This window comes from Oncorhynchus keta, unplaced genomic scaffold (assembly GCF_023373465.1).
Source record: "Oncorhynchus keta strain PuntledgeMale-10-30-2019 unplaced genomic scaffold, Oket_V2 Un_scaffold_6322_pilon_pilon, whole genome shotgun sequence".
NCBI classification, from domain to species: Eukaryota; Metazoa; Chordata; class Actinopteri; order Salmoniformes; family Salmonidae; genus Oncorhynchus; species Oncorhynchus keta.
In genome coordinates this window covers 545,137-569,192 of record NW_026290979.1, presented here as the reverse complement: position 1 = coordinate 569,192, position 24,056 = coordinate 545,137, and the positions used below count along the sequence as shown (strand labels likewise).

General features: G+C 41.1%; 1 protein-coding gene across 11 annotated transcripts; it reads right to left on the bottom strand.

The window, feature by feature from the left end:
* Positions 1-9: 9 nt before the first annotated feature.
* On the bottom strand, positions 10-23,387 carry LOC118372992 (paired box protein Pax-6). 11 transcript variants are annotated; one of them, XM_052517250.1, is made up of 15 exons: positions 23,233-23,387; positions 17,116-17,274; positions 14,047-14,101; positions 13,705-13,758; positions 12,762-12,785; positions 10,031-10,161; positions 9,651-9,692; positions 9,330-9,560; positions 8,623-8,788; positions 4,354-4,512; positions 4,122-4,204; positions 3,837-3,987; positions 3,330-3,442; positions 2,816-2,951; positions 10-1,442 (listed from the first exon to the last, which is right to left on the bottom strand). In XM_052517250.1, the coding sequence occupies exons 4-15, from the start codon at positions 13,715-13,717 to the stop codon at positions 1,357-1,359; spliced, it is 1,335 nt and encodes a 444-aa protein (XP_052373210.1). In that variant the 5' UTR covers positions 13,718-13,758; positions 14,047-14,101; positions 17,116-17,274; positions 23,233-23,387; the 3' UTR covers positions 10-1,356. The 11 variants fall into 11 exon arrangements, with proteins under 11 accessions (XP_052373210.1, XP_052373212.1, XP_052373202.1 ...); XM_052517252.1 differs by lacking the exon at positions 12,762-12,785; XM_052517242.1 differs by lacking the exon at positions 14,047-14,101.
* Between the last annotated feature and the right edge of the window lie 669 nt (positions 23,388-24,056).

Genomic DNA, 24,056 nt, shown 5'->3' with positions numbered 1-24,056 from the left:
AGACTAATATCTTCAACAACAAAAAGCATTGTGTAATAGATGAAATACAAAGGCTTTGGTCTGTTTTACAATCAACAATGATTAAATCTGATATGTACTTGTAAACAACTGCCAAACACTTATGTTTCAAACTTTGTCAAGCATGTTTAATCATAATTATAGGAATTAAATCTTTCTAGTTGCACAAAATGATTTGACAATAGGACACTATAATACAACTATACCTAAGAGACTAATTGTACCTGACCTAAAGAAATGTATTTTTATGATGCATGAAAATGTGTAGAAAACATTTATAGAATATTCTTGGGGGGATAAAAATGTAAATGTACTTTTATTGGAGAAATCTTTTGATTTCTAGGGAAGACATACTTACAATTTGACATGAACAAATTGGATTATATCGAAGACACAGTCTACCATTTAGCGATTCAACTGTTTTTCTCCACAGCTCCTCTGCATCTATAGCTCTTCACTTGGACCGTTAATCAATCCATCCACCACAGCAGAAGTCCGTGAACAAGTCTTGAACCTAGAATCAATCCATCCACCACAGCAGAAGTCCATGAACAAGTCTTGAATTTCCCACTGTCCTTGCAAACTGTTAGTGGTGGTTGTCTGTACGATTCCTGTGATAATGTGGTTGTCTGTGACCACAGTGAAATATCCAGGCCTATACAGTTTGTGTGATATTGCAGGAGTCAAAGACCCAAGGCTGAGGTGGGTGGATTGACTGGAGGTCCTCCTCTGCTGACGGCCATTTTGAAGGAGTATGACCAATAAATAGGTTCTATTCCCCACAGCTCTCCTCTCGGGTGATATGCAACAGTTTCGCATGAGTCCACAGACTGTGCAAAGTCTGGTAGAAAGTCTCCATGTAAGCAGATATAAAAATAGTCATGGCAGAAATCTCTTGGGTTCTCCTTTACCTCAAAAACAAACACAAGACCAACATGGTTTTCTAGCAGTCCATCTATCAGTACTTGATCTGGGTTTTTCATCATAACATACACACGGCCATATACAAACACAAGAGACAGACAGAAAAAAAGAAACAATTACTTGAAAAGTGAGAAAAAAAATGAAGTTTTTGTTCCATGAAAATGTTAAACACCGGGCACTTTACAGAGGTCCACGTTTTGTCTTCTTCTTCCCCCTCTCTTCCCATCGTTGTTCTCCCCAGTCCTCATGTGTGCCAAGACTACAGAACAGCACACGGTCCCAGTGGAAACAACCACACCCTGTAGTCCTAGGGCACTCCCAGAGTCTCTCTCTCCTCCACTTCTCTCCATGTGTGTGTGAGCTCCCAGCGGAGGGCGGTGGGTGAACAGTTACAGGGAGAAGTAGCTCTTCTCTCTATTGTAGTCTTGACCAGTACTGAGACATGTCAGGCTCGCCGCCTGGGACTTGGACAGGGACAGACACTCCAGGAGAGATGAGTCCTGGGGAGAGAGGGAAGAGAGACACATATCAGTCCAAACGGCCCAGCGTCTCTGTACTGTACTGTGTTTGGTAAGGGGGAGCTTGAGTTCAGTCCAAATGGCCCAGTGTCTCTGTACTGTACTGTGTTTGGTAAGGAGAGCTTGAGTTCAGTCCAAATGGCCCAGTGTCTCTGTACTGTACTGTGTTTGGTAAGGAGAGCTTGAGTTCAGAATTTCTTTAGCCCGATAAATTACTGTCATGTTGAGAGACTAACCATTACGCAAAATAGGACATTGAGAGGTAAGTGCCGTAGCACATAGCATGCATCCGAGTTGATGAATGCTTTAGCACAGAACCCACAGCCATAGAGGATAGGTCATTAGAAAGCTTAAAGGTACAATTCAGTCATTTTTATCTCAATATCAAATACTTTTCTGTGTAACAATTAAGTCATTTACAGTGGTTGTTTTCAATTACAGTGTTCCAAAATAGCAATTTCTCAAGCAAGAATTTTTCTAGGACTGTCTGGGACTGAAAACTAGCTGTTATTGGCAAAGAGGTTTGGAACTGTCTTTCTTATTGGTCTATTAACTCATTTACTGCCTGGTGATGTCACCAGGCAGGACAAAACTCCATCCCACAAAAACAGGTTGAAATTTCAGACGGTCTATTCAAACAGTTATTACACGAAAAGGACATTGTCATAATTTTCCCAATTTCACAGTATTATACCAACATAGTGTGTAAATATATGTAAAACACAGTAAATCACATGTTTGACTGCACTTGGCCTTTAAGCACAGAGGACTAAGCCTTTGAGTATTCAGCAATAAGAAGTTTAGCACACAGAACAGTAGCTTTATGAATCCCATTGTTTAACACTTCAGGACATCAGTAATAAGTTAGATAGATTGATGGAGGCCTCGCAGAGAGTACAACAGAAAATGAATCAAATGAATTAGCGATTTAGCTTAGGGGAAATGTGTCAATGGTCCATTAACCCTTCATGACAATGACCAGTATATATGGCCCTCCAACAGCAACGTAATGGGTTGGAACTAAAACCTCCGTCTAGAGTGGTTTAAATGACATTATGACGTTGAGCTGGAATGGAATGGGGTGCGTTCATGCACTAAGATTAGAATGTCAGGAGATGGTGTGTAACGTAGAGGTACAGTATGTGTCTGTAGTCTGATCAAAGAGAAAAAAGAAAATGGCGGATTATGGGGAAATGTAGAGCATGAATTAAGAAAGAGAATGTGTGTATGGCTATGCAGCCTCCCCTATTTAAAGGTTCGGTGGCAGATGGTTAGTTAGCTAAGAGACTAAACGTGATTTGTTCATTTTCGCTAATGGCCAAACGTGTTTCGGAAACAATGGACTTTCTGCCTACCTGTTGAGGTGGTACCAGAAGTGGTCATTGATTGGCTGTTCATATGTGCCTGCATATGAGGGGGCGTATATGTGTCGTAGCTCCGCCCATTCACAGACGGACTGGTAGGCAGCATGCAGGAATAGGTCTGGCTGGGCTATAGATAGGGAGAGAATAACGTTTATATATTAGCTTAGCCAACTATATACCCTCTTCAGCTCAGCAGTCAGTCAGTCCTTACAGCAATGCCCAGCTAGGGATGCAGGCTATTATATTCCTTTAGGCATTTAGAAATGTTTATGACTACAGTTTGATTTCTCCTCAACCTGTTTTTAGGATTAGAAGAGAACATAATCATTGTACCTACGAAGGTTGAATACAACTATCTTGGCGATAATGGTATTTGGCTTTTGAAATACAATTGTAACTGTACTATTTGCACATTTGAGACGAGAACACAACCTAGACATTTGTTGACACAGTTAACGAAGACAGAACAGGGTCAGGGTTAGTTAGTACCTGGCTGTGGACTTACTTGCATAGGCAGGTTGTTGGCCATGGTGAAGCTGGGCATGGGAGGCAGTGCGCTGTACGTGTTAGTGAGGGCCGTGTCAGGTCTGCCCAACATAGACCCAGATGTGAAGGACACTGAGGAAGAGGGGGAGAAATGTTTGGTTAAAATCTGTTTTAGTTCATACATTCAGTGATGGCAGATAGGGAGCATAGTGTGAGTAAAGCCACGCCCTCCTTGACAGGTAACTCAGGGGATTTTGTTTTTCACTGCTTACATGCATGATTAACCAATGAACCATTGAAAGTAGCCTAAATCAGCAAAAATTATTTCATCAACTGTCATTTGAAGCAGATGATGAGTTATTATTCAACTCAACTTTATATCAAAGAAAAATATCCCTTATACCTATTTTAGTCTTTAATTAAGTTGTCTGGCATTGAAATGAGTGGTGGACCTACTGAAATATTCCTAATGTTGACAAGTGTCCCACTGTGGATGGATGGAATGTTATATGAGTGTCGTGCTTACCCGGTGTGGTGGGCTGAGGCATGGGCTGGTAGACGCTGGTGCTGAAGCTGCTGCTGATGGGGATGTGACTGGAGGAGTTGCTGGCCTGACGACGCTGGTTCCGGAGCTTCTCCTCCCGCCTCCACTTCGCTCTTCTGTTTGAGAACCACACCTGCACAGTACGTCAATCATACATTAGTCGCGTATGTAGGCTCTTCATGGATTCTTGTGTGTCTTTTTCAGAACCAAGCAGCAAAATGTTAATGGAATGTAGTGCAATGCATATTTCAAAATGTGTCCGCTCACCTGTATTCTTGCTTCAGGCAGATCTATTTTCGCTGCCAGTCTTTCCCTCGCGAAAACGTCAGGATAATGAGTCCTTTCAAATTCTGGAATACGATATGAAAACGTATCTTTAGTATAGGCTATGAAACATATTGTTGTAATTGAATTATGTGTAAGTTACTAGGGTTTGTGTTGCTATTCGTTCAATTAGACGTTACATTAAAATATGAATATCTTGTCAATTCAAATTCACCTTTTTCCAGTGCTTCAATCTGCTCTTGGGTGAACGACGTGCGGTTTCTCTGTAGTTTCCTCTTTAGTTGGAGTCGCATCTGCGTCTCGTCAGAATCCTCCCCATTCGAACTGATGGAGTTGGTGTTCTCTCCTGCACCGTCCTGTGGCTGGCAGCCATCTGGAAATAAATCAATAAACAAATATGAATTGGCCTGCCTACTACATCTCCAAAAAGCATGCGTTAATATATTGTTTATTTAATTTAATTTTTCTGAAAGTAAACTGCGAAAAATAACATGTCATCCTCGCAATAGCCCATAGGGAATTAATTTATATAGTTCTATTATATTTATGTGTGTTCCTGTTAAAAGCAACCTGTTAGAAGAATAACGAAACGCTGTCATTGTAGGCCTGGTTGGCATAACACCGACTGAGGATGGACATTGAATGATGACGGATGAATGATCTCGCTAACATATTGATCGCTGCTTGTTTTCAGAGACATCAATAGCCATAAAAGACCGACTAGTTATTTGTAAAATATTGTGGGAAAAAGACCATTGCTCAGCAATGCTGCGTGAACTTAGATCCTTTATCACCTCTCAACAATGGCACATGTGCTCAAAGGGTTAAGAGAAATGTGACTAGATGTGGCGAACTCCTTTCAGGCCCAAACTCTCTCCCCCTTTTAGGAGCGTTGCGATGCCTCAATGGCCGTCCCCATATGGGCTTTCGTATAGCCATTGAGGTGACCACCAATACTTGAATAGAAGGAGGTGCTTTTCACAATGAAACAATGCCGTTTGGGGTAAGGGAAACCATTAAACTCTGTGCACACAGCGAGAGCTGGCTACAGCGAACTCTTCGTGGGCAGAATATCACCAGAGGAAAATGGAGCAGCTCAATCGGACGAGGTGACAAAAGGATTCTCTCTGTGCTTTGGTGAACTATTGTGCGCACGAGGATCCCGGTCAACAGAGCTTTGAGTTCAGTGTGTTAACCCTTATCCACTAGCATCATTAATCACGTCCCCCGGCCAGCTAAACGCCAGTCAAAATGTATATCTTAAATTGGAAACAAATGAGTGAGGAGAGAGCATGCAACCCCCTGTACAAGCTGAATAGGGTCGATCTCTTCACGGCTCCTAGTTGTCCGTGGTAGGCCTATATGCGCTTCTGTTCTAGGGACAGCCATATTGACTAATGCCTGCCTTGGGTTTTGCACATCATTATCCATTCGAGAAGTTAATATGAAATGAAGCAATTAAGGGCTGCTTTTGGAGAATGTCGGTTTTTATGTGTGTGACGCTGTTTGACCAGTCGTTTCGTGAGGTGCACCTGCATACAGCAAATGTTCTGAGTTTACCAGCTTGGGTAGTCTCGGACATGACACAGTACTTACACTGGAGTCACGGCCAGGCTACTCTTCTCTGACATATCCATAGGCCTATTTAAACAAATGTATAGAATCGAATGTTTCCACTAGCCTGGGTACCAGTCTTTTTAGCTATCATTCCACTCTTTCCACTCCAGCCACGCTAAACATATTTGGCATACGACACGGTACCCAGGCTAGTTTCCCCCTGGGAGATTCCAGAAAACATTTGTTGTAATATTATTTGCATAACAACAGTTTAAATACGCACAAAATGACCATGACATTGCATGTTATGTAAGAAAATTAATCATAAGGAACCTGTCATATTTTAGGTTTAGGACGATAACATTGTGGTAGCCTAGACTAAATAGCCCATGAATTAGACATACTACCACAGACATCTAGCAAGTGCTAAATTATAGCACATAATGATAATTGCCTGGATTTGTTTTCGGTTGACATTAATGTGTTAATAGGATTATGACTATTAAAATGTCTCTTTTTAAAATATCTTAATCGTTTTGAAATAAATTCACTTTTTTTCTTCATACAGCCTGTGTCCGTCCGATCAGCGCTTTGTCTTTCTTCCCGAAGGATAATCCACAAAAAGGAGTGAATTTGCGGCCTATTATCCCTCCGCCAGACCCACTGACGCGAGGTTTGGGATTTGTTTTCTTTTTTAAAAAGCCCTGGGAAATAAACTCATTCTTTGGTATCACTGTGTCTCCGGCAGTGGCACGGAGAAACAGCCGAAATAGATAACGGCACCTTTTAGCCAACAGAGACTGGATCAAAAATACTTAAGAAACCGATTAAACTGAAAGAGAAAGTGACTGGTCTAAATTCTACAGACGGGATTTAGTACCATATCAGAACGAAATGAGAGAAAGAGAAAAAATAATGAATTGCCACAGAGTTTTATTCCGCCTCTCTAGATAGAGTTGTCTCCTTTCAAGCCCTGTCACACTCCCTGTAACCATTATTTTAGCCACTGTTGCGTAGCTGTTGTTTGACAGGGACCATATTTCGTTCTCCTCAGAGACCTACCCTTGCCGTATGGTTTAGACCTTATGGGCCTCCTGAAATGAACTCCTGGAAACAATTCCCAATGAAATTTGATGTAAATGCCCATGTCATTTAATTTTCAATCGAAGAAACTGAAAAGCAATATTGCATTGAGGGCCTAAAAATATTGCATTAAAATACTTATAAAAAAGTATTATTATTATTAGGCCTATTGTTATTATTATTAATAATATTGTTATTATATATTAATGTTATTAATTATATATATATTAATTATATAGCGATATTGTTATTATTAATAGCCTACTATTATTAGTATCAATAATGACATTAAATCAATCAGAGTGTAAACATAGTGAATAACTATGTCTAGTTCTGGAAGTAAGACAATAGTTTATTGTACATTATTTAAAAAATACAAATAAAATAAACATGAAAAAATAATGTTTAGGTCCACATAAGACTAAAACAAAAGGCCTTTATGTTCAAAGCAAATTAAATTCTGTGCAGAAACATATCTTGATGCTTATCGAATTATAACACTGTTTTTCATACCCAGCCCTGAGCAGGTGCAATGACTTTATTTCTGTTAGGCTCTGTATTTCACAATAGTCTATTAGAGCACAAAACCATAACTACAAGATAAACATTTATCTTTATAACGTTCCTGTTTTCATGGCTAATCGCTCCGCCTGTCATCCCGTGTCCAGGGGTCTCCTGTGGAACATTTCTCCATCAGTCTCCCTCAACTAGACACTCCTGCATGTCACCATAACGAGAGACGAAGCTCTCTCTAATGAGCAATTACACATAGCAGACCCGTTCCCATAACCAATCCTTGCGTGTGAAGGAAAACATTCCTTTGTACTGATATCCCGCACACGGATCCTCAGGCTTTTTTTCCCTGCCAGGAGAGGAGGGAAATGCGGGTTGTTGGACGGACACCTCCGCTGAAAGGCCAGGCCTCTGTCACGCATATCCCCACCGGAGACAGTGTGGGCATTGAGACTGCTGATTAATTGGCCGTTCACTAATCGACTACTCAATGATTAATTGGGAATTTTGTCCACCAAAGGCATCAAAACATGTTTACAATACCTGCTTGATATGCTGACCAATCATAAACGACATCCAATCATACTAAATGAGCAAATGCCCAAAACCCACTGAAAACTACTATGGCTTGGGCCCCCGAGTGGCGCAGCGGTCTAAGGTACTGCATCTCAGTGTGAGAGGCGTCACTACAGACAGCCTGGTTCGAATCCAGGATGTATCACAACCGGACGTGATTGGGAGTCCCATAGGGCAGCGCACAATTGGCACAGCGCCGTCCGGGTTTGGCCGGTGTAGGCCATCACTGTAAATAAGAATTTGTTCTTCACTGAGTTGTCTAGTTAAATAAATGTTAAATACAAATAATAATTTAAGATGTTTATTACGTAACATATTTGTAATTGTGACCTTAGCTTAAGGTTTACCTACAAAGTTACACTACTCACTAATCAGTTGCGTCATACTCGTCTAGCTAGAACCCATGCGTAAAGTGACCGTTTAGTCATGTATGAAAGAAGCGAAGATATACTGTGGGCCAGGGTATAGGCCTAACATTTGCAATATAACATTACATCCATTGTTCTTATGATAGTAAAAACGTGTGTGATATTAATGTTTACATGGACCCTTAGGTCATTTCAACAATTTGGTTTATAAAAACCCTAATACTCCTTCTTCCAAAAGTCAAACGGAATGCATTGACAAATAATGGATTAATCTATAGGCCTACATTCGGATAATTGTGAGATAATTATATGATTTCACGAATAGCGCAAATGTAATTATATCTATAGGCTTCTTCATCGTCAAATTATTAGTGACTGAGGTTCACCTTGGTTGGGCTGCCCTGGCACTGAAGTTCCGGGGTACCAGCCGGGCCGTGTCCCCCAAGTTCCTGTCTGACCGTTGAGCATTCTCAGTTTGTCATACATGCCATCTGCGCCCATCTGTTGCTTCTCGCTAGCCAGGTTGCGGAGAACTCTGTTTATCGATGACACCTGAAAGACAAACAAAACGGAACGGTTTGATTAGCGCCTGCCATGATTGAAAAATGCGCGCCACCGCCGTTATAGTGTGTAGGCATGCGAACACTGAGCGTGCAAACCTTATTAATGTCTATGGTGCACACATTTACACATGCACGCACGCGCACACATACGTCACATCCTGACAAGTGAGCTGGAAGTAAAGATGTAAACAGAGCATTTCCAAATAATTTTTGAGAAAATACATTTTAATAACTAGCCAAACATTGAAAATATGCCTGTTATAAACATCAACAATTGTCAATTGTATTTTACATGTAGGCCCTATGTGGTGCAAAATTAGCTAATTACGAATCAAATATAAATAATGAAAAGTATGAATGTCTCTACAAGTTTAACTCATGCTAACCATTTGTTGGAAATACGTAATGCATGTCTTTCACATATAACGCAGTCATGATCTCATGATTAAATGGTTGGCTAATAATCATGCATGCTTTCCGTCTCTGAGAAATCATTTCAGGTGGTAAAAAAAATCATGCTCATAACTTACACTCACTGCACTTACACTGGGTATATTGTCGTTGGTGCAGACCCCCTCCGACAACAGTCTGTCGCGGATCTCCCAGGCGAAAATAGACGGGCACTCCCTCTTGTACTGCGCTATCTTCCCCACCACCTCTGGAGTGGCTACCCTCGGCTTGCTGCCTCCGATCGCTCTCGGTCTTATGGAGCCAGTCTCATAGTATCTGCCAAGGATCTTACTCACGCACCCGTTGGACACCTGGATAGAAAACAATAGACACAATTCACATACATTATTTAAGACTAGTTGCGAAATTTTGAAGATTACGTCAAACAATGATAAGCTTACGTTTTCATTTTCCAGCACTTGGACTTTTGAGTCATCATGGGTCTATAAACAAAAAAATATGCCTTAAATGGTATAGGATAACAGTGTGCACTTTCTAAAATGCAACTATTCTTAGGGGGGAAAGTGGTGGCCTACTTACGATATGTTACCCGTAATGTTATTTGAATAGGATATAGATTATAATGAGAAGCAATTAGGCTTTGTCTGGCCTTCTTACGGCCAACAATTATCGAAAAACGTTTTTAAATTAATAAAAAGGCTACAGTAAGGAAAACTAAATCCCATTGTTATGTTTTATTTTGTGGTAGCTTGAAAAAATAAAATAAAAAACACTGAAAGCTAGGGTTTCCTGCACCAGACAGAAAGAATGCCCTGGTCACCTGCAGAATCCTGGAGATGTCGCACGGCCGCGCGCCACTATGAGCAAGTTCGACGATTTTCTGCCTGGTGGTGTCCGGTAGCGGTCTACCGTTAACAAACACACCGCCCAGCTGGTTCACACCGCTGTGACCTGAACAGAGACAAATGGGAGCCCAATTATAGGCTACGGTTGCAATGTAACAACAAGGTTATGATCACAACAATATGTTATATAACAAAATAGCTTGAGTCAGGTAATGCTTTTCCTTTCAGATGGTTAGCTTTCAGAGCAAAGGGTGAAACAATAACGTTGAGGGGAGGCATTCATCTTGAACAAAACGCTACACTTAGAATGAAACAGGAAATACAGATAGTCTAATAGTACAATTATCACCAAAATTAATATCTAATAGTTATTTATTGTTCTATTCTTATCAGCACTCTAGACAATAGTCACTGTAATGGAATAGCCTTGAATCAACACATGCACGGCAAGTGTCAACAGCATCCAATGATCTGGACCAAAACATCCCCATCCAACTCAGATGAAATCAGCTATTGAAAGGTGAAATCAGCAATTTAAAGGTGAAATCGGCTTTTCCAAAGGTGAATTCAGTCATACTCGAGTTGTCCAGCATTATTTCGCCAAGTGAGCAAGCCAACCCCAAATTCAGCGTCTTCAAATCCCCAAACTTCGAAATTAAATCCCCCAATCCTCCTCACCGCTATTCCAATGTGTTGTTACGCACACGCATACCAATGTACCCTCAACACAAACACACCAATGTACCTTCAACACAAGCACACCAAAACACCAACCATTTAGGTAGCCTCAAATAAAACAAACCTCAATAAATGTTATCGAAATATAAGTATTTTTAAAACACTTAATTAAGAGGCGGGTTGTAGTCGATAAGGAGGTTGATTAAAGCATGGAAAGAGCCAGCAAACCTGAAGCCAAGTGGGACGGATGCCTCCCCGGAGTGCCTTACTGTGCTCCAGATCTCCGCTGCCTTCTCTTGCGCTGCCGCCTGCTACATTGACTCCGGGAGCAGAGGCTCCTTAGCAATAAATAAGCTCCAGATATAGAAGAGGGGGAATGTGATGAGGCTGGCTGACATTTGTCTTTAAAATAAAGCTAGCTGCACGTCAAGTTTGAGCTTAATTTCTGGAAATAGGCGGAAGTCGCCTCGGATCATGCATGGGAAGGCTAATTGAAAAGATCAGTTGGAGCACTTGTGGCAGGCATGTCACTTTATGACACAGCTCTGCTTTTGAAAAACGCATCGTCACGACAAATAGTAGCACGATAAAACGACCCTTTCTGTCTGGATTTGGATATCACTCAGACAAAATTGGACGCTACTCGTTTACCCTTCGAGGGAAGCTTCGTTTTAAGGTGACCAGGGGCGACGCGCGGGCACAACAACGAGGGCGCGCTTGAATTCTCAACATATTAAATCTGACATCTCGGTTTTTTTCTCTTGTTTGTATTTGGCAACAAATCCTCCCAGCCACTACAATCCTGTTGTGTGCAATCAGTGGGCGATCTGCTTGGGAATACGTTGTATGTGCGCTATAAATGCGAACAATACGCATTACGCACGTTTTGTGCCAATTAAAAGCCATGTTTTGAGTGAAAATAAATCTGTTTAACATAATTAAACACTGCTCTTAGGCTACTGTGTGCAATGATCCTTATCCAACGTGGACCTGATTAATAGCAAATCCATTATCATCCCTCTGGCTCTTTGGTAATTCCAGGATTAAGTGGAATTTATAGACGTCTTACTCTCAAATTGGCCTACCCGCGCTAAACAGCGGTTCGCTGTGGGTTTACATGGTTGCACCGTCACCTCAACACATTTATAACCATCATATACATCCACAGGATCGATAAAGCCGTCAGATAAGGATATCGCATGCCATTTCATCTCTTCAAAGGTTAAGTCTTAATCATGTGCCCAATTCCCCACGGCGAGCAGCGTCGATCTCGCCCGCTGGCGCTGATTATGCGCCTTGTATTCTATTACTAGTCGACTAATAGGAAAACATATGGTGTCAATTTGGACGCTCCCCTTCATATACACCCAGGAGTTGTTAGCACAAAAGCCACCGAGGCCGCCGCGACCTTTAAACAACACATAGAGCCGGGCCCAATGATATCTCCTCGGCCATTCGCACCAGAAATCACAAGCCAAACCAGGGGAGCATCCCATTAACATCAATTTGGGGCAAAGCAGGAGCAGAGGGGGCTGTACATAGCTTTAACGACGCCTCGTTTAAAACATCATCTCAATAAAGGAGAACTGGCAAGCAAACATCATCTGTGATTAAGCCATTTGTCAGCGCATAGAGCACTGGGTAATGCCAAGATGGCCTCTATGACGCATAATGGGCTTCCCATGTTGTTCAAAATGATATTCAATAGACTATGTATTTAGACGTTTAAAAAACTATGATACAAAATAAATAGTCTTCAATGAAACATTCCTGTATCAATTGTCCTACTTAATCTGACCTACATTCAGGCCTTTTGTTCTGTATGTTGTCATTTTCCCTTATAGGGAACAATATCACATTCCCTACTTGCATTGCAAATATAACCTCGGCCTACAACAAGGTTACAATATGATCTAGCTATAGGTACATTGAATTCAGACAGGTTCAAATGTGACTATATAGGCAGGTGTTACAGCACAGGCACGTCATCAAGGTGAGGAGAATAGCAGAGGAAATCATTCCACACACCTTCATCACAGATGTCATAGACCTCTAGTCCAGCAGCAAGACAAGAGAGAAAATAACGTTACTTTTCATCCTTTATGGTTTAGTTCATTTCGCCAGTCAGCAACTCATCTGGACCATTATGATAAACAATCCAGACAAGCAATAACACACTACAGACTACAAAGCAATATAGGCCAACACACAGTCACTTTTCCTTTATGGCGCCCATGCAAGACAATATCATGTTGTATCGTGTTGTTGTTTTGCCGTGAGTTTAGGCCAATAAGTACAGTTCTACTCTGTTGTTATTGTAATGAGGGAATCTCCATTCTAACTCCGGCTCTGTTCATGAGGAGACTAGTCTACATTAGACAATCAATATTCGTCCTTTTTCACACAATGTCCTTCTTTCCCTTCCCATTCTCCGCCCCAGCTAATAGTGTACGCAGCCTGGCAGTCAGCTCTAAAGCTAATGCAGACGGCTGTGCAATTATTTAATACCAACTCAGGCGGAAAGAAAAATCTCCCTCTTCAACCCAACCCCCTCTACTCTCTCCCCTCGCCCCCTCTCTCTCTCTTTCTCTCTTTCTCTCTCGCACATAGCACAAAACTAAAACAATCTGTGGAGATGAATGGAGGATATATAATTAGACTCTTAACTGTCAATGTTCAGTAACTCTGCGGTCTGGAAGGGGCCATATAACATGCATTACATATAAACACAAGGACACGGCGAAATGAACAACATCAAGAGCGACACACCATTTTAAATATTGAAACTAAAAACAAATCATAAGCTGTGGGAAAAAATAATAAAATAAAGCTAATATGCTAAGGAGGATGTTAAGGGTAAGTTATGTTAAGGGCCCATAAAGACAGAAGGGTAGTTGTGGCTGCATGCGTTCATATCTCCACGTGCGGTTAGTATCAAAGTGTAAAAACAAAAATATGCAAATCCACTTACTGTTCTGCATCATCGAGGCTACGCCAGACTCCCACGTGGCTTGGCTGTGGTATTCTGTGCGTCATAAGGAAATAACAATGATAACAATGTTAGTATCAGCATAATTACAATGTAATGGCTATTCAAAGTTAGGAATTACAATTCACAAATGTTCTCTCTTTTAAAAAATATATATAATTCGTATTTTTTCCCTTTTCGTTACTTCGAATTCCAAGGCAATTAGGGCGGATACTTTGGTGCAAACCAATCTTAATGTTGCTCTGTAATTATAAATTCCACTTAGCCATAATCCATGTGAATTGGCACATCCCCATTGTATATATATTTTAGCATTAAACTTGCCTGGAAAAAGAGTTGACTCTCGGCTTAAAACAATTTAGCCAATCTTAATGTCTCCCTAGGACAAAGCAAAACAGTATATTAGTACAGCCCTAGTACTAATAGTACAGCCCTAGTACTAATAGTACAGCCCTAGTACTAATAGTACAGCCCTAGTACTAATAGTACAGCCCTAGTACTAATAGTACAGCCCTAGTACTAATAGTACAGCCCTAGTACTAATAGTACAGCCCTCGTACTAATAGTACAGCCCTAGTACTAATAGTACAGCCCTAGTACTAATAGTACAGCCCTAGTACTAATAGTACAGCCCTAGTACTAATAGTACAGCCCTAGTACTAATAGTACAGCGAAGACTGTGTGTTACATTTGACAAGTAAAGCCTCATAAAAATTATTATTGAATTATAATTGTAATGAATAAATAGGCTACTGTCGATTTGGCGTGTTATTCATATGAGAGCATTTGTATTTCTGTAATTATATCTATGTATTTATTTTGGGCAGCCTGAAGTTCGAAGAAACGGGCACTTTAATAGGCCTTATTGAAGACGGTAAAATAAATCAATTACGTCGAGTTGCGATGGTTTGCTATTCGTTGGCACCTGCATGGTTTATTGATCACCTGTTTCTGATTCCTTGACATGTTTTTGTTTTGTTCTACTTGATGGCTTATAAACAGGCCTAAACATAAAGCAACGGCCACAGAGGGTGTTTCTAGTTATATAAAAATCTATAAAAACCCTATCGCCCAATGTGTACAGTGACACACGCTGTCTAACTCGCCTCAATGCTCTGCAAAAGTACCAACCAGGAGGGGGTAGAGGCCGGCATACAAAGCCTGCCGGAGTCCCAACAATGCACCCCTTTCTACCACCATACCCAAACCCAGGGCCGCACAACTCTGCCTCCACAACTAGCAACACATCTTCCCACTAAACGTACCAACAACTCCAGAATACAAAGAACCGAAGGCATCCGCCCCCTCCGGGACCATACACACAACACCTTCTCACTGGCACAGCGGATGACCGCGACCTCGGGTCCCCGTAGCCCAATGTGGGATTTGTTTGTTACGTTTTGGGAAACGGAAAAGTAATTTCTTGTTCTAAATATCTGGAGGTAATGGTGTAGCTAGTGACGGTTGTAAAAAGATAAAAGAGCTCAGTGGGGAGCTCAATCAGAAAAGACAAACGCAATAAAGAACCTATTCAAATGCACGGTTAAAAAGGGGGCCGGTGAAGGAATAGTCTGAAGTTTAATTTAGTCTCTTTTCGCAAAAACAACCCTGTTGTGGGCATGTGTGTACTGCACCCGAACCTAGGATTTGGAAACATGAATTGGCCTGAGAAGTGAGACTTACATGTACCTACTTTCTGGAGAAAGTAGCCTATTGCAAAAAAAAACGTGTTTCCAATGGCATTTTGCAATTTATCAGAAAACTGTTAACAGTAACAATTGTTGTGTTGCAAACGAAGGAATCATTTTGTTGAGGAAATGTATCCGATATTTTTTCACGTTAGTCCTGATCTTTGAAGTAGGCTGTCTGAAAACACCAAAAGTGGTTAAACACAACTCTTGAAAATGCATTTTATTTTTTAAATGCAAATGCTCTCAACTCATTCATTTAGATTCCTCCACATTCATTACAATATTTTAACTACGTAAAAGTACAAACCCACCAATGCAAAATAAATTTCTCAACAATACACATAACAGCCCCGGAAGTGGCGAATGGTAAAATAATCCTCAATTCCTCTCTGCCTTTAAAACAATATTTCTGCTAAATATTTGGAGAACTGCGATTCAGCAGTGTCTCAGCAGTGTCCCGCATGTCTGTATAGACACCATCGGCCTAGTTAATCATTTACTTAGTGTCGAAAACTCTGTGGTTGTTGTTGAGGTTAACAAGGGTCTAATCTGAATTTCTTTTCCTTTAGTAGTACCTAATCCGTAACAACAATCAACAACAATCGTCTTAATTAAACATGCTTATTCAGGCTGCTGGATCCCGAGTTCACAACATTCACATGCAGAAATAGATTACGATCTCAAACAATAGCTCGGTAGGAAGTTGTGAGCACTATGCATTTACATGCACTAAGCATCTTAGTGTTATCTTTAATGTAATACTGGGTTATTAGCCCGTTTTTGTAAGGGGAAGTAGGCCTATGTTAATTTAACGACACAAATTAAACCATAACATTTATGATTAGGCTACTAATGAAATATAGGCCTAACTTTCAGCTACTTTCGTTTGACAGTTGTATTTATTTGGAATCAGTGAACGTGACGCTATCTTAAAAATGTTTGAGTTGTGCATGTGTACTTTCTATGTTGATAAAAACATAAATATGACAATATTATAATAGGCTATGTATTTAGCCTTTTAGTATGAATGCTTTGTTTTGTTATATTCTAATTATTTTAGTAACTTGCAGGCACGCTTAAATACCTGTAGTGATAATTGTAAATATTTCTGCACAATACTTCACTTGCTTAAAAGAAAAGTTCAATATGAGGTATATTTTATTTGGTACGCAAACAAGAGGAAAAATAAATAGGCCCACCGTGTACTCGGAGCATTTCAGAGAAGGCGCTTGGGTGACTCCGCTGTCTATGAATCAAACTGACACCATTCCTCAACGGGTCATTGCTCCCCATTCTCCACGATGATCACTGTCTCGGCCTAACGTGACTTTTTACTCTTTGCTGTCATAAATAAGCATTAAGCTATCCGTAAACACCAACACAACCGATCATTAAAGAGCACATAAAATAAACAGAAAAGCCAGCCCGAATGCCGCTTCAAATCGCACTCTACAACTCCAGAGTAGGAGTGGAATATAAACAGCCTAGTAGGGCTTACACTTCCTACACAAACTCCAACCTAGTAGCGATACTAGTCTGCAGCCTGGGAGATGCATATTGCGCAATATAATAATATATTCGTTTTTAATTATTGATTGTTCTGCATTTAATCTATCCTATTTTAAGTTATATATGTTTGCAGGGTTGCAGACTGGGTTGAAATGCACAGACAATTTTTTATTGGGAAGATATCCACTCTCACCTTTTTGAGGCATCCTGCGCCGCTGTCAAAAGTCCTTGTCAAATAGTTCTCCGTGCCACAGAAAGAGAACAAATGCAGGGCAGTCTTATTGTGGTGGTTTTTCAGTAAGAGGAAACAATAGTTTTCCAGTGATCTTCAGCGGAGACGGAAGGGATATCCCTGCGAAAGAGACAGAGATTGACAGTGAACTCAGATGTCAGGACCGCGGAGTGAGCGAGAATGTGCGCTCGTGTGAGTGAGCGAGATAGCGAATGAGAGAGTGGGGCAGAGAAGGAGAGAGGGAGAAGGGGAGGGAGGGAAAGAATGGGAGAAGAAGAGGGGGTTGGAGGCTAAGAGAGAACACACCTATGCTGATTGGTGATGGTACAAGTGTATTACTGTATGTGTTTCTGGTCTGCTGTGCTCTGCTGTGCTCGTTGCCTCGACCTCTGTCATCATCGGCCCCTACGGAAACACTTCCCCCACCACCAAAGCGGGAAATGGGGCCGAGCGAGAGAGAAGAGAGACCCGTCTCCCCAACCCACTAATCAGCAGACACATGCAAATACCCCTCTTTCTCTCTCATTCTCTCGCTCTCTCTCTTTCCCTCGCTATCTGAATATTGCCTGCCCTACTATGCAAAGAAACTGGATTGCCTCGTAGATCCCCATTGGATAGAAAGCAACGGCCTGGTGGGTCTCAGCAGAGGCCGAGTTGGTTCCGTGGTGGTGGGAATCTCAGGCATGTTTTACAGCTAAACCCGAGGGCACGACGCTGGGAGAACGGAGGATGTGGACGCATTTTGAGGCAGTCAGCTCCATGAATGGATCATTCTTTCCACGGAGCTGATTTCAAATCGTTCTTGCGTTGTCGAGCGTAGGCTATGCTATTTCTGTGGGAAACTTGCCTTACAGATACATGTTTTCTTCTGTTTTAGGCGTATTGCTATCATGCAGCCTCTATTATTTTACGTATTAATTGTTCCAATGCAATTTTGGAACAAACTTCATATTTACTTTAAGTCTGCATGAAAACAAATAGGTTCTGAGTTTCTGTCAACAGCTCTGCATGGCTGTTTGCAATGGTTGTGAAGTGTCTCCCTGGAGTGCATAGTGAGTTGGCCCTTGGTGATCAGGGCCACTACTAATGACAAATGAGCTGAGGAGGGCTCCCCATTGACAGCTGTGGCCTTTAAAGGGGTAACGGTTTACTTTGTGTATTAAGTACACTTGTAAATTACCACTAATGTCACCTACTCGCTGAAAACAAACGCAAACTTTCACCACGTGCCTTTGTTGACTGTTTTGTATCACCTTCACTGACTGCTCAGCCTGTCATGGACATTGTAAACACACAGACACACACACGGTTCCCCGCCATGCGTAAAGGGCCCCTGCTTTTAGACAAGCTCTGCTGCTTGTTATGGACGCATTTGCAAGACAAGGCGACGTCACTTCTATGACCTGACTGCAAATAACACGCGTAAATAAAGTGAAGCAAATGACTGGTCAGCAATGACCACACGCTCCCTCACTGCGCCGGTTTAATTATCGGCCATTACGACACACCTCAGCGCATCCGAAAGCAACCCCCTCCGAGCCCGTGTTGAAGCTTACACTCGTAGCTTGCGAAACACCAGTCTCAGTGCTGGGAGTCCCCGTCGCTTATTCCAAAGGACCAGGGCCGGTGGAGGAGGGGATGCGAGCTGTTTGGATGTGTGGAGCCAACCCAAAGCAAAATTGGGGTACAAAAAAGGGGGGAGATGGAGAGACGGAGGAGGAGAGGGGGATGGGATGGGATGGGGCTCTTATTTGGAGAGTGCAGAGCATGAAATGAAGTAATGGAGGGAGGCCTACACTTGACTTCCTTTGACGTGAAAAAGTCAGAGCTCATCAATAAACTACCTCGGAGGTGAAAGAGGGCTCCCTGACAACCATCACATTCCTAACTACGGGTTCAATGAGGAGACAAACGACGCTGCCTGAAGGGGGGCTGAATGGGGCCCTCAGTGGGCGCGCGAGATAATGAGCCGCGAGGACCAGCACAAACTGTCACCCAGAGTCCTGCGGTGAGGAACAAGAACAACACTTCGGCCAGAACTTTCTCCCCAAACAAGCTGTAAACTAACCCACCATTTTGTCCCATTTCTCCTCCACTGTGTTTAGTCACTGAAGCTGGTGGCCTGTTCGACTAGATGATTTTTTTCGTTTCTAGTGTTTGACTTTGTTTTGGGGTAGTGTGTTTGTGTGTTTTTACATGGAGATTAGTCATGTTGGTCTAATGAGTATCTTGTTCAGGGAAACTTTATTCTGATAATAGAGGAATTGGCAGTTTATGATAAACCTAAAAGTGCTTGTGCAGCCAGTAAGGTGAGCAGAACAGTTTTATACTACAGCCACGTGCATGACATGCCAGCACACATGTTTACATACATCGTTGTTGCAAGAACTTACGGGGTGGGAACTGTGCACAATGCAAAACAAATCAACTATATTGGCCAGATTCTCCACATTCACCACATTCGCCAAACTTTGCACCTGATACTTTCAGAATAGAATGGAAATGTTGTACTTACAGCAGGCGCACACTTTGTGCCAGTGAAAACACTTATAACCCAAATGCATGACAACATTGTTAAGCCTATTTAATTACAATATTTATTTTGATTTAATGAATGCACCTTTACAAAATCCTACACACACAATCGTGATTCGTGTTGTTGAAAGTGTAGCCTAGTGTTTGTTTTTCAACGAATCATAAAACATAATAACCGACTATGAATTATGTTGGTATACGCATTTAAATATGCTTAGGCTAATCTAACTTTAAAAAGTGAATAACATCAAATTGATGCTAATTTACAGGCAAAATATAGGTCTCTACGAAGGACACTGCTAGTAGTGACATTTATATGTAACCACACCACATTGTAATTCTAATTTAATAGCCATCCCCTTGTAAGCAGTCTGCAGCTGACGAAAATTCACTACTAACCCGCTTCAGTGAAAGACAGAATCCCTGATGAGTGTGTCGAGTTGTTTTCTCTGCAGACAATAGCCTATACGTCCAATAGATTATTGATTTATTTGGGAAAGTAAATCCGCTCCGAGTGCTATATGCGTTGTCTCCATTCTTCTACTCACGAAACGTTTAGTTTTTCTTGACTCACTTAAAGTTCCGGATCAAATATAGCAATAAATAATAATTCCTTTTGAACGATCATGCTCGTTGAAGTGCAAATATATATATTTATCTGTTTAAGGGGAAGCTTCTTCCGGGTAAGTGTGAAAATGTAGTAAAACGAGTAACTGTATACAGACTAGCAATTAGCCCAATTCGGATTAGCAGCAATGCCAAAGGACCTGAAAAGAAATCCTAATCTTGTCGCTATTTTCCCCTGAGGCAAAGTGGTCTTTGAGGCCCCTCTAAAAACTTTGGAGAAAAAAAATCATAGGAGGGAGGAGGGGTGAACACGGCTGACGTCATGCGAGAGAGCGAGCGAGAGAAGGTGGTCTATTAGAAAACATCAACAAAGCTGAGAGGGGCGCGCTGGCCTCCATTGATTTATCCAGATTCCAGATTTGAGGGATATGGGGACCGTTGAGCCATTGGGACCGACAGAGAGAGCTTTATCATCTCAATAATTCTCTAATTGTAGAGCAGGCAGGCGGACGAGTCTTCCATGAGAGGGAGGGAGCTGTCATCATTCAGCGACTTCAGGACACTGACCCTTCCTTCTGTAGGCCTATTACAGTACAAAGTCTGGGCCAAGCAGACAAAATTGCATGAGCGTAGAATAAATGGAAAATGAATGCATTTGCCAATTGTTTCATATTTTTTCGAAAGTGAATAACTATCCTTGGTGGTTAAAATACATTTGATTAGAAAAATATAATAATAGGGATATTAATTAATATATTAATTATTTTATAGTTACTGCCTAATGACATTCAAATATAGCCTACATTGGCATTAACATTTGCACTGAATTACTCCAATATTATTGGAGATAACATTATTTAGACTAATATATTGTTATAACATATTTAACATATACCATCTATAATAATGTGGTGTTGTTATAATAATAATTATTATTTGTGTTATTTAATAGAAAATACGACAAAACGAAATGTCTTCGAAGACACTCCACCAAATAAGATTTTAAGACGTATAATTCCTTATAAAATATATTTTGCAAGTAAACAAATGTATTTGGCCTACACACCATTCTGTTTTAAACCAACAACCATTTTATTAACTCCAGGCTAATTCGGGTTTCTGCATGGCTCAAAGATATTAGAAATGTACTTTTTTGTGACATATTGTGCCGTGAAGCTTGTGCCGTCGGGAATGCAGCCGTCTTTTACTGTCAGGGCATAACTATACCTCTTCGCACGTCACACTAACCAGCTGAATTCTGCAAACAAATACGTACAATACATTTTAGGATCAACCTAAAGTTTGTTGTTGAATAATGGTTTGCTCTCATCCCAAAACAATTATCTTACGAGCTGAGGGAACTGAATTGGACATTATAGGCTCTGGGCTGCAAGGGAAATGATGTCAACACGACATACAGTATGCCTATATATGTGTGCGTAAAAAGCATTTTATAAGCATTTCGCTGGACCCGCGATAACGTCTGCGAATTGGACCCATATACTTTGATTCAAAATTGATTTTGCTCTATTAATATAATATGCTAACTTCTTTTAGCGACTTGGGAGTTATTGTGTTAGTGAAAATACCAGCCGTAGGCCTAAGATGCTGAAAGTGTACTCAACATTACAATGGCTTTCTTTGCGTAAAGTTAGCTATAGACTTGAACTCATCACTTCAACTTTGATAACAAACTTTCACTGAGTGAGGCATTGAAGTGAAAAGTCCTACAAGGTGAATTCGTAATCTCAGTTGTCTAATTTAGCTCCTTGGTTGACGTCTGGCAGGGAAAGTGGCGCGAGGACGCTAGAAGGCTGGTGTGTGGATGGACGGTGAAGCCCTCTCCTGGCAGAAGACGGTCTGCTCGGAGGTGATGGTGTCACAGCGCTCCTCCCCGGTCTGGCAGCTGGAGAAACGCGGTCACCAATAACAACTAACACGACAGGTTGACCTTGGTGCCCAGGGCTCGGTACTCCACTTATTAACGACCAGCTCGAACGAAATGGACCGTGGAACACACTGTAATTGCATGTTATAAAATGCACAGGAGCAAAACCTATAACTTCGGTTGAAGACGAGAACATGTGTGATATATTGAAAACCCTATTTCAGTTAACGATCTAAAGCTTCGGCTACCTCATTTTCAAACAACGGTGAACAATTTTAAAGCTACATTATCATTTTATTTGCCTTAATTATTCTTTAAAAGTTTATATTTAAATTGTGTAACTTTCAAATAATTTACTTGAGCTAAAAGTAAGCATATAACGTAGACTATAACGTAGACTCGTGATAACGTAGAATCATTATAATTATATAACGTAGTCTCGTGATAATCAGGCTAAAATGTGTGTAGGTTTGTTAGGCTATTTGTTCATTTAAGAAATATGCACAATTACCATTTGGATGGTTTATATCACTCATACTAAACTGTTGGAATTACAAAGCGTCAATCGCAGTATAAGTAATATAAAATGTCAATATCGATGTCCAGCTCCGTGCGCGTTAAAGCTTATAACAAGACTTGTGTAAGCGCGTCTTACTTTCTACCTCAGTGAAGATCGCTAATTACACGCTTACCCGAGTCATCAACTCCTGCGCTACGATACTAGCAAAAGGCACAGTCGCATGACCCATCAAAAGACCATGCACAACAGTGTTTACACTACCTCCAGTAACACTGAGATTAGCCACGTTAAACTATCTCGACTTAAACTCAGCCTTCTGTATAGCCACACGGATCCATCAAACACCTTCATAAACATCAGATGCATTCTAAAGTTTGTAAGCTTTGGCAACAACAAAAAGCAGACCACTGATGTTACCATCCCGGGTAACAGTATAGATAGAATACACCGCATGGACAACGAAATCCTTCTATATATTTTGACAATCCGAAGCGAAGAAAGAAAACATGCAGTAAGGAATCCGATTGAAATGTGAGATGTATAAATCACCTGATGCGGTGAAACTCACCTGATGTAGGTTGTAGAGGGCGCAGACCTCTGACCGATATCCTGCTGATACCAGCACTCGCTCCTTCACCCTCCAAATTGTCACTGGAACAAATCAAGATAAAGTTATGTGTCCAGATTACATTCGGATCCGCCGCGGAGTTGAAATGTCAATGAGAGTGAAAAAAGACTGCCTCGCTTACCACCAACTTTCCCTTAGCATCAGCCTCAACTTGGCAGTGATTGGCTAGAGCGACGGTCCGACGTCACCTTCGGAGGCATGGGATGGGGGAAGTTCTATACGGAGCACATGCACCCGCCACAATTCGATCAACCCACCATCTTTATTGTCTTTAACTTTGACTGAAAGAAAGGCTAGATTTTTAAACATTTTAAATCTATTTGCAACTTGATTAGATGGTATATTGGATGGAATTTGAACATTGGGCTATGTATAAAGTTTCAGAAAATTATTTGATAGGTTAAAATGGGAACATATGTTCAAAATAGAAGTAGGACAATTTAGAATGTGGACTTTTATATTTACTAGTGCACCATTTACTAATGTACACATTAAGTCATGAATGGCAAATGGAATCCCATAGGCCTGTATAGCATATGGGGTCGCAGTTTTCATGGATCAGATTATTATAAGACTTGATAAAAGCTGACTTGCAGTACACCGCACAAAGACCTACAAGTAAACAAAAACAAGTCCGCATGGAGCTGAAGTATTGTTGGTGATCTAGGAGTTGAAGCATGTTGAATTGAGGGCGGAGGAAGCATCGGAGGGTCATATGCATTAAACAACATGATTATGTGTTGGAAAATCATGTCCCGTCGATG

Excerpts from the sequence above, each read along its gene's own strand:
- LOC118372992 (XM_052517242.1), bottom strand. Across the intron at positions 4,513-8,622 it reads GCCAGGGCAGCCCAACCAAG|ATGGCTGCCAGCCACAGGAC; the intron begins GTGAACCTCAGT and ends ATTTATTTCCAG. Across the intron at positions 1,443-2,815 it reads TTCTGGTACCACCTCAACAG|GACTCATCTCTCCTGGAGTG; the intron begins GTAGGCAGAAAG and ends CTCTCTCCCCAG.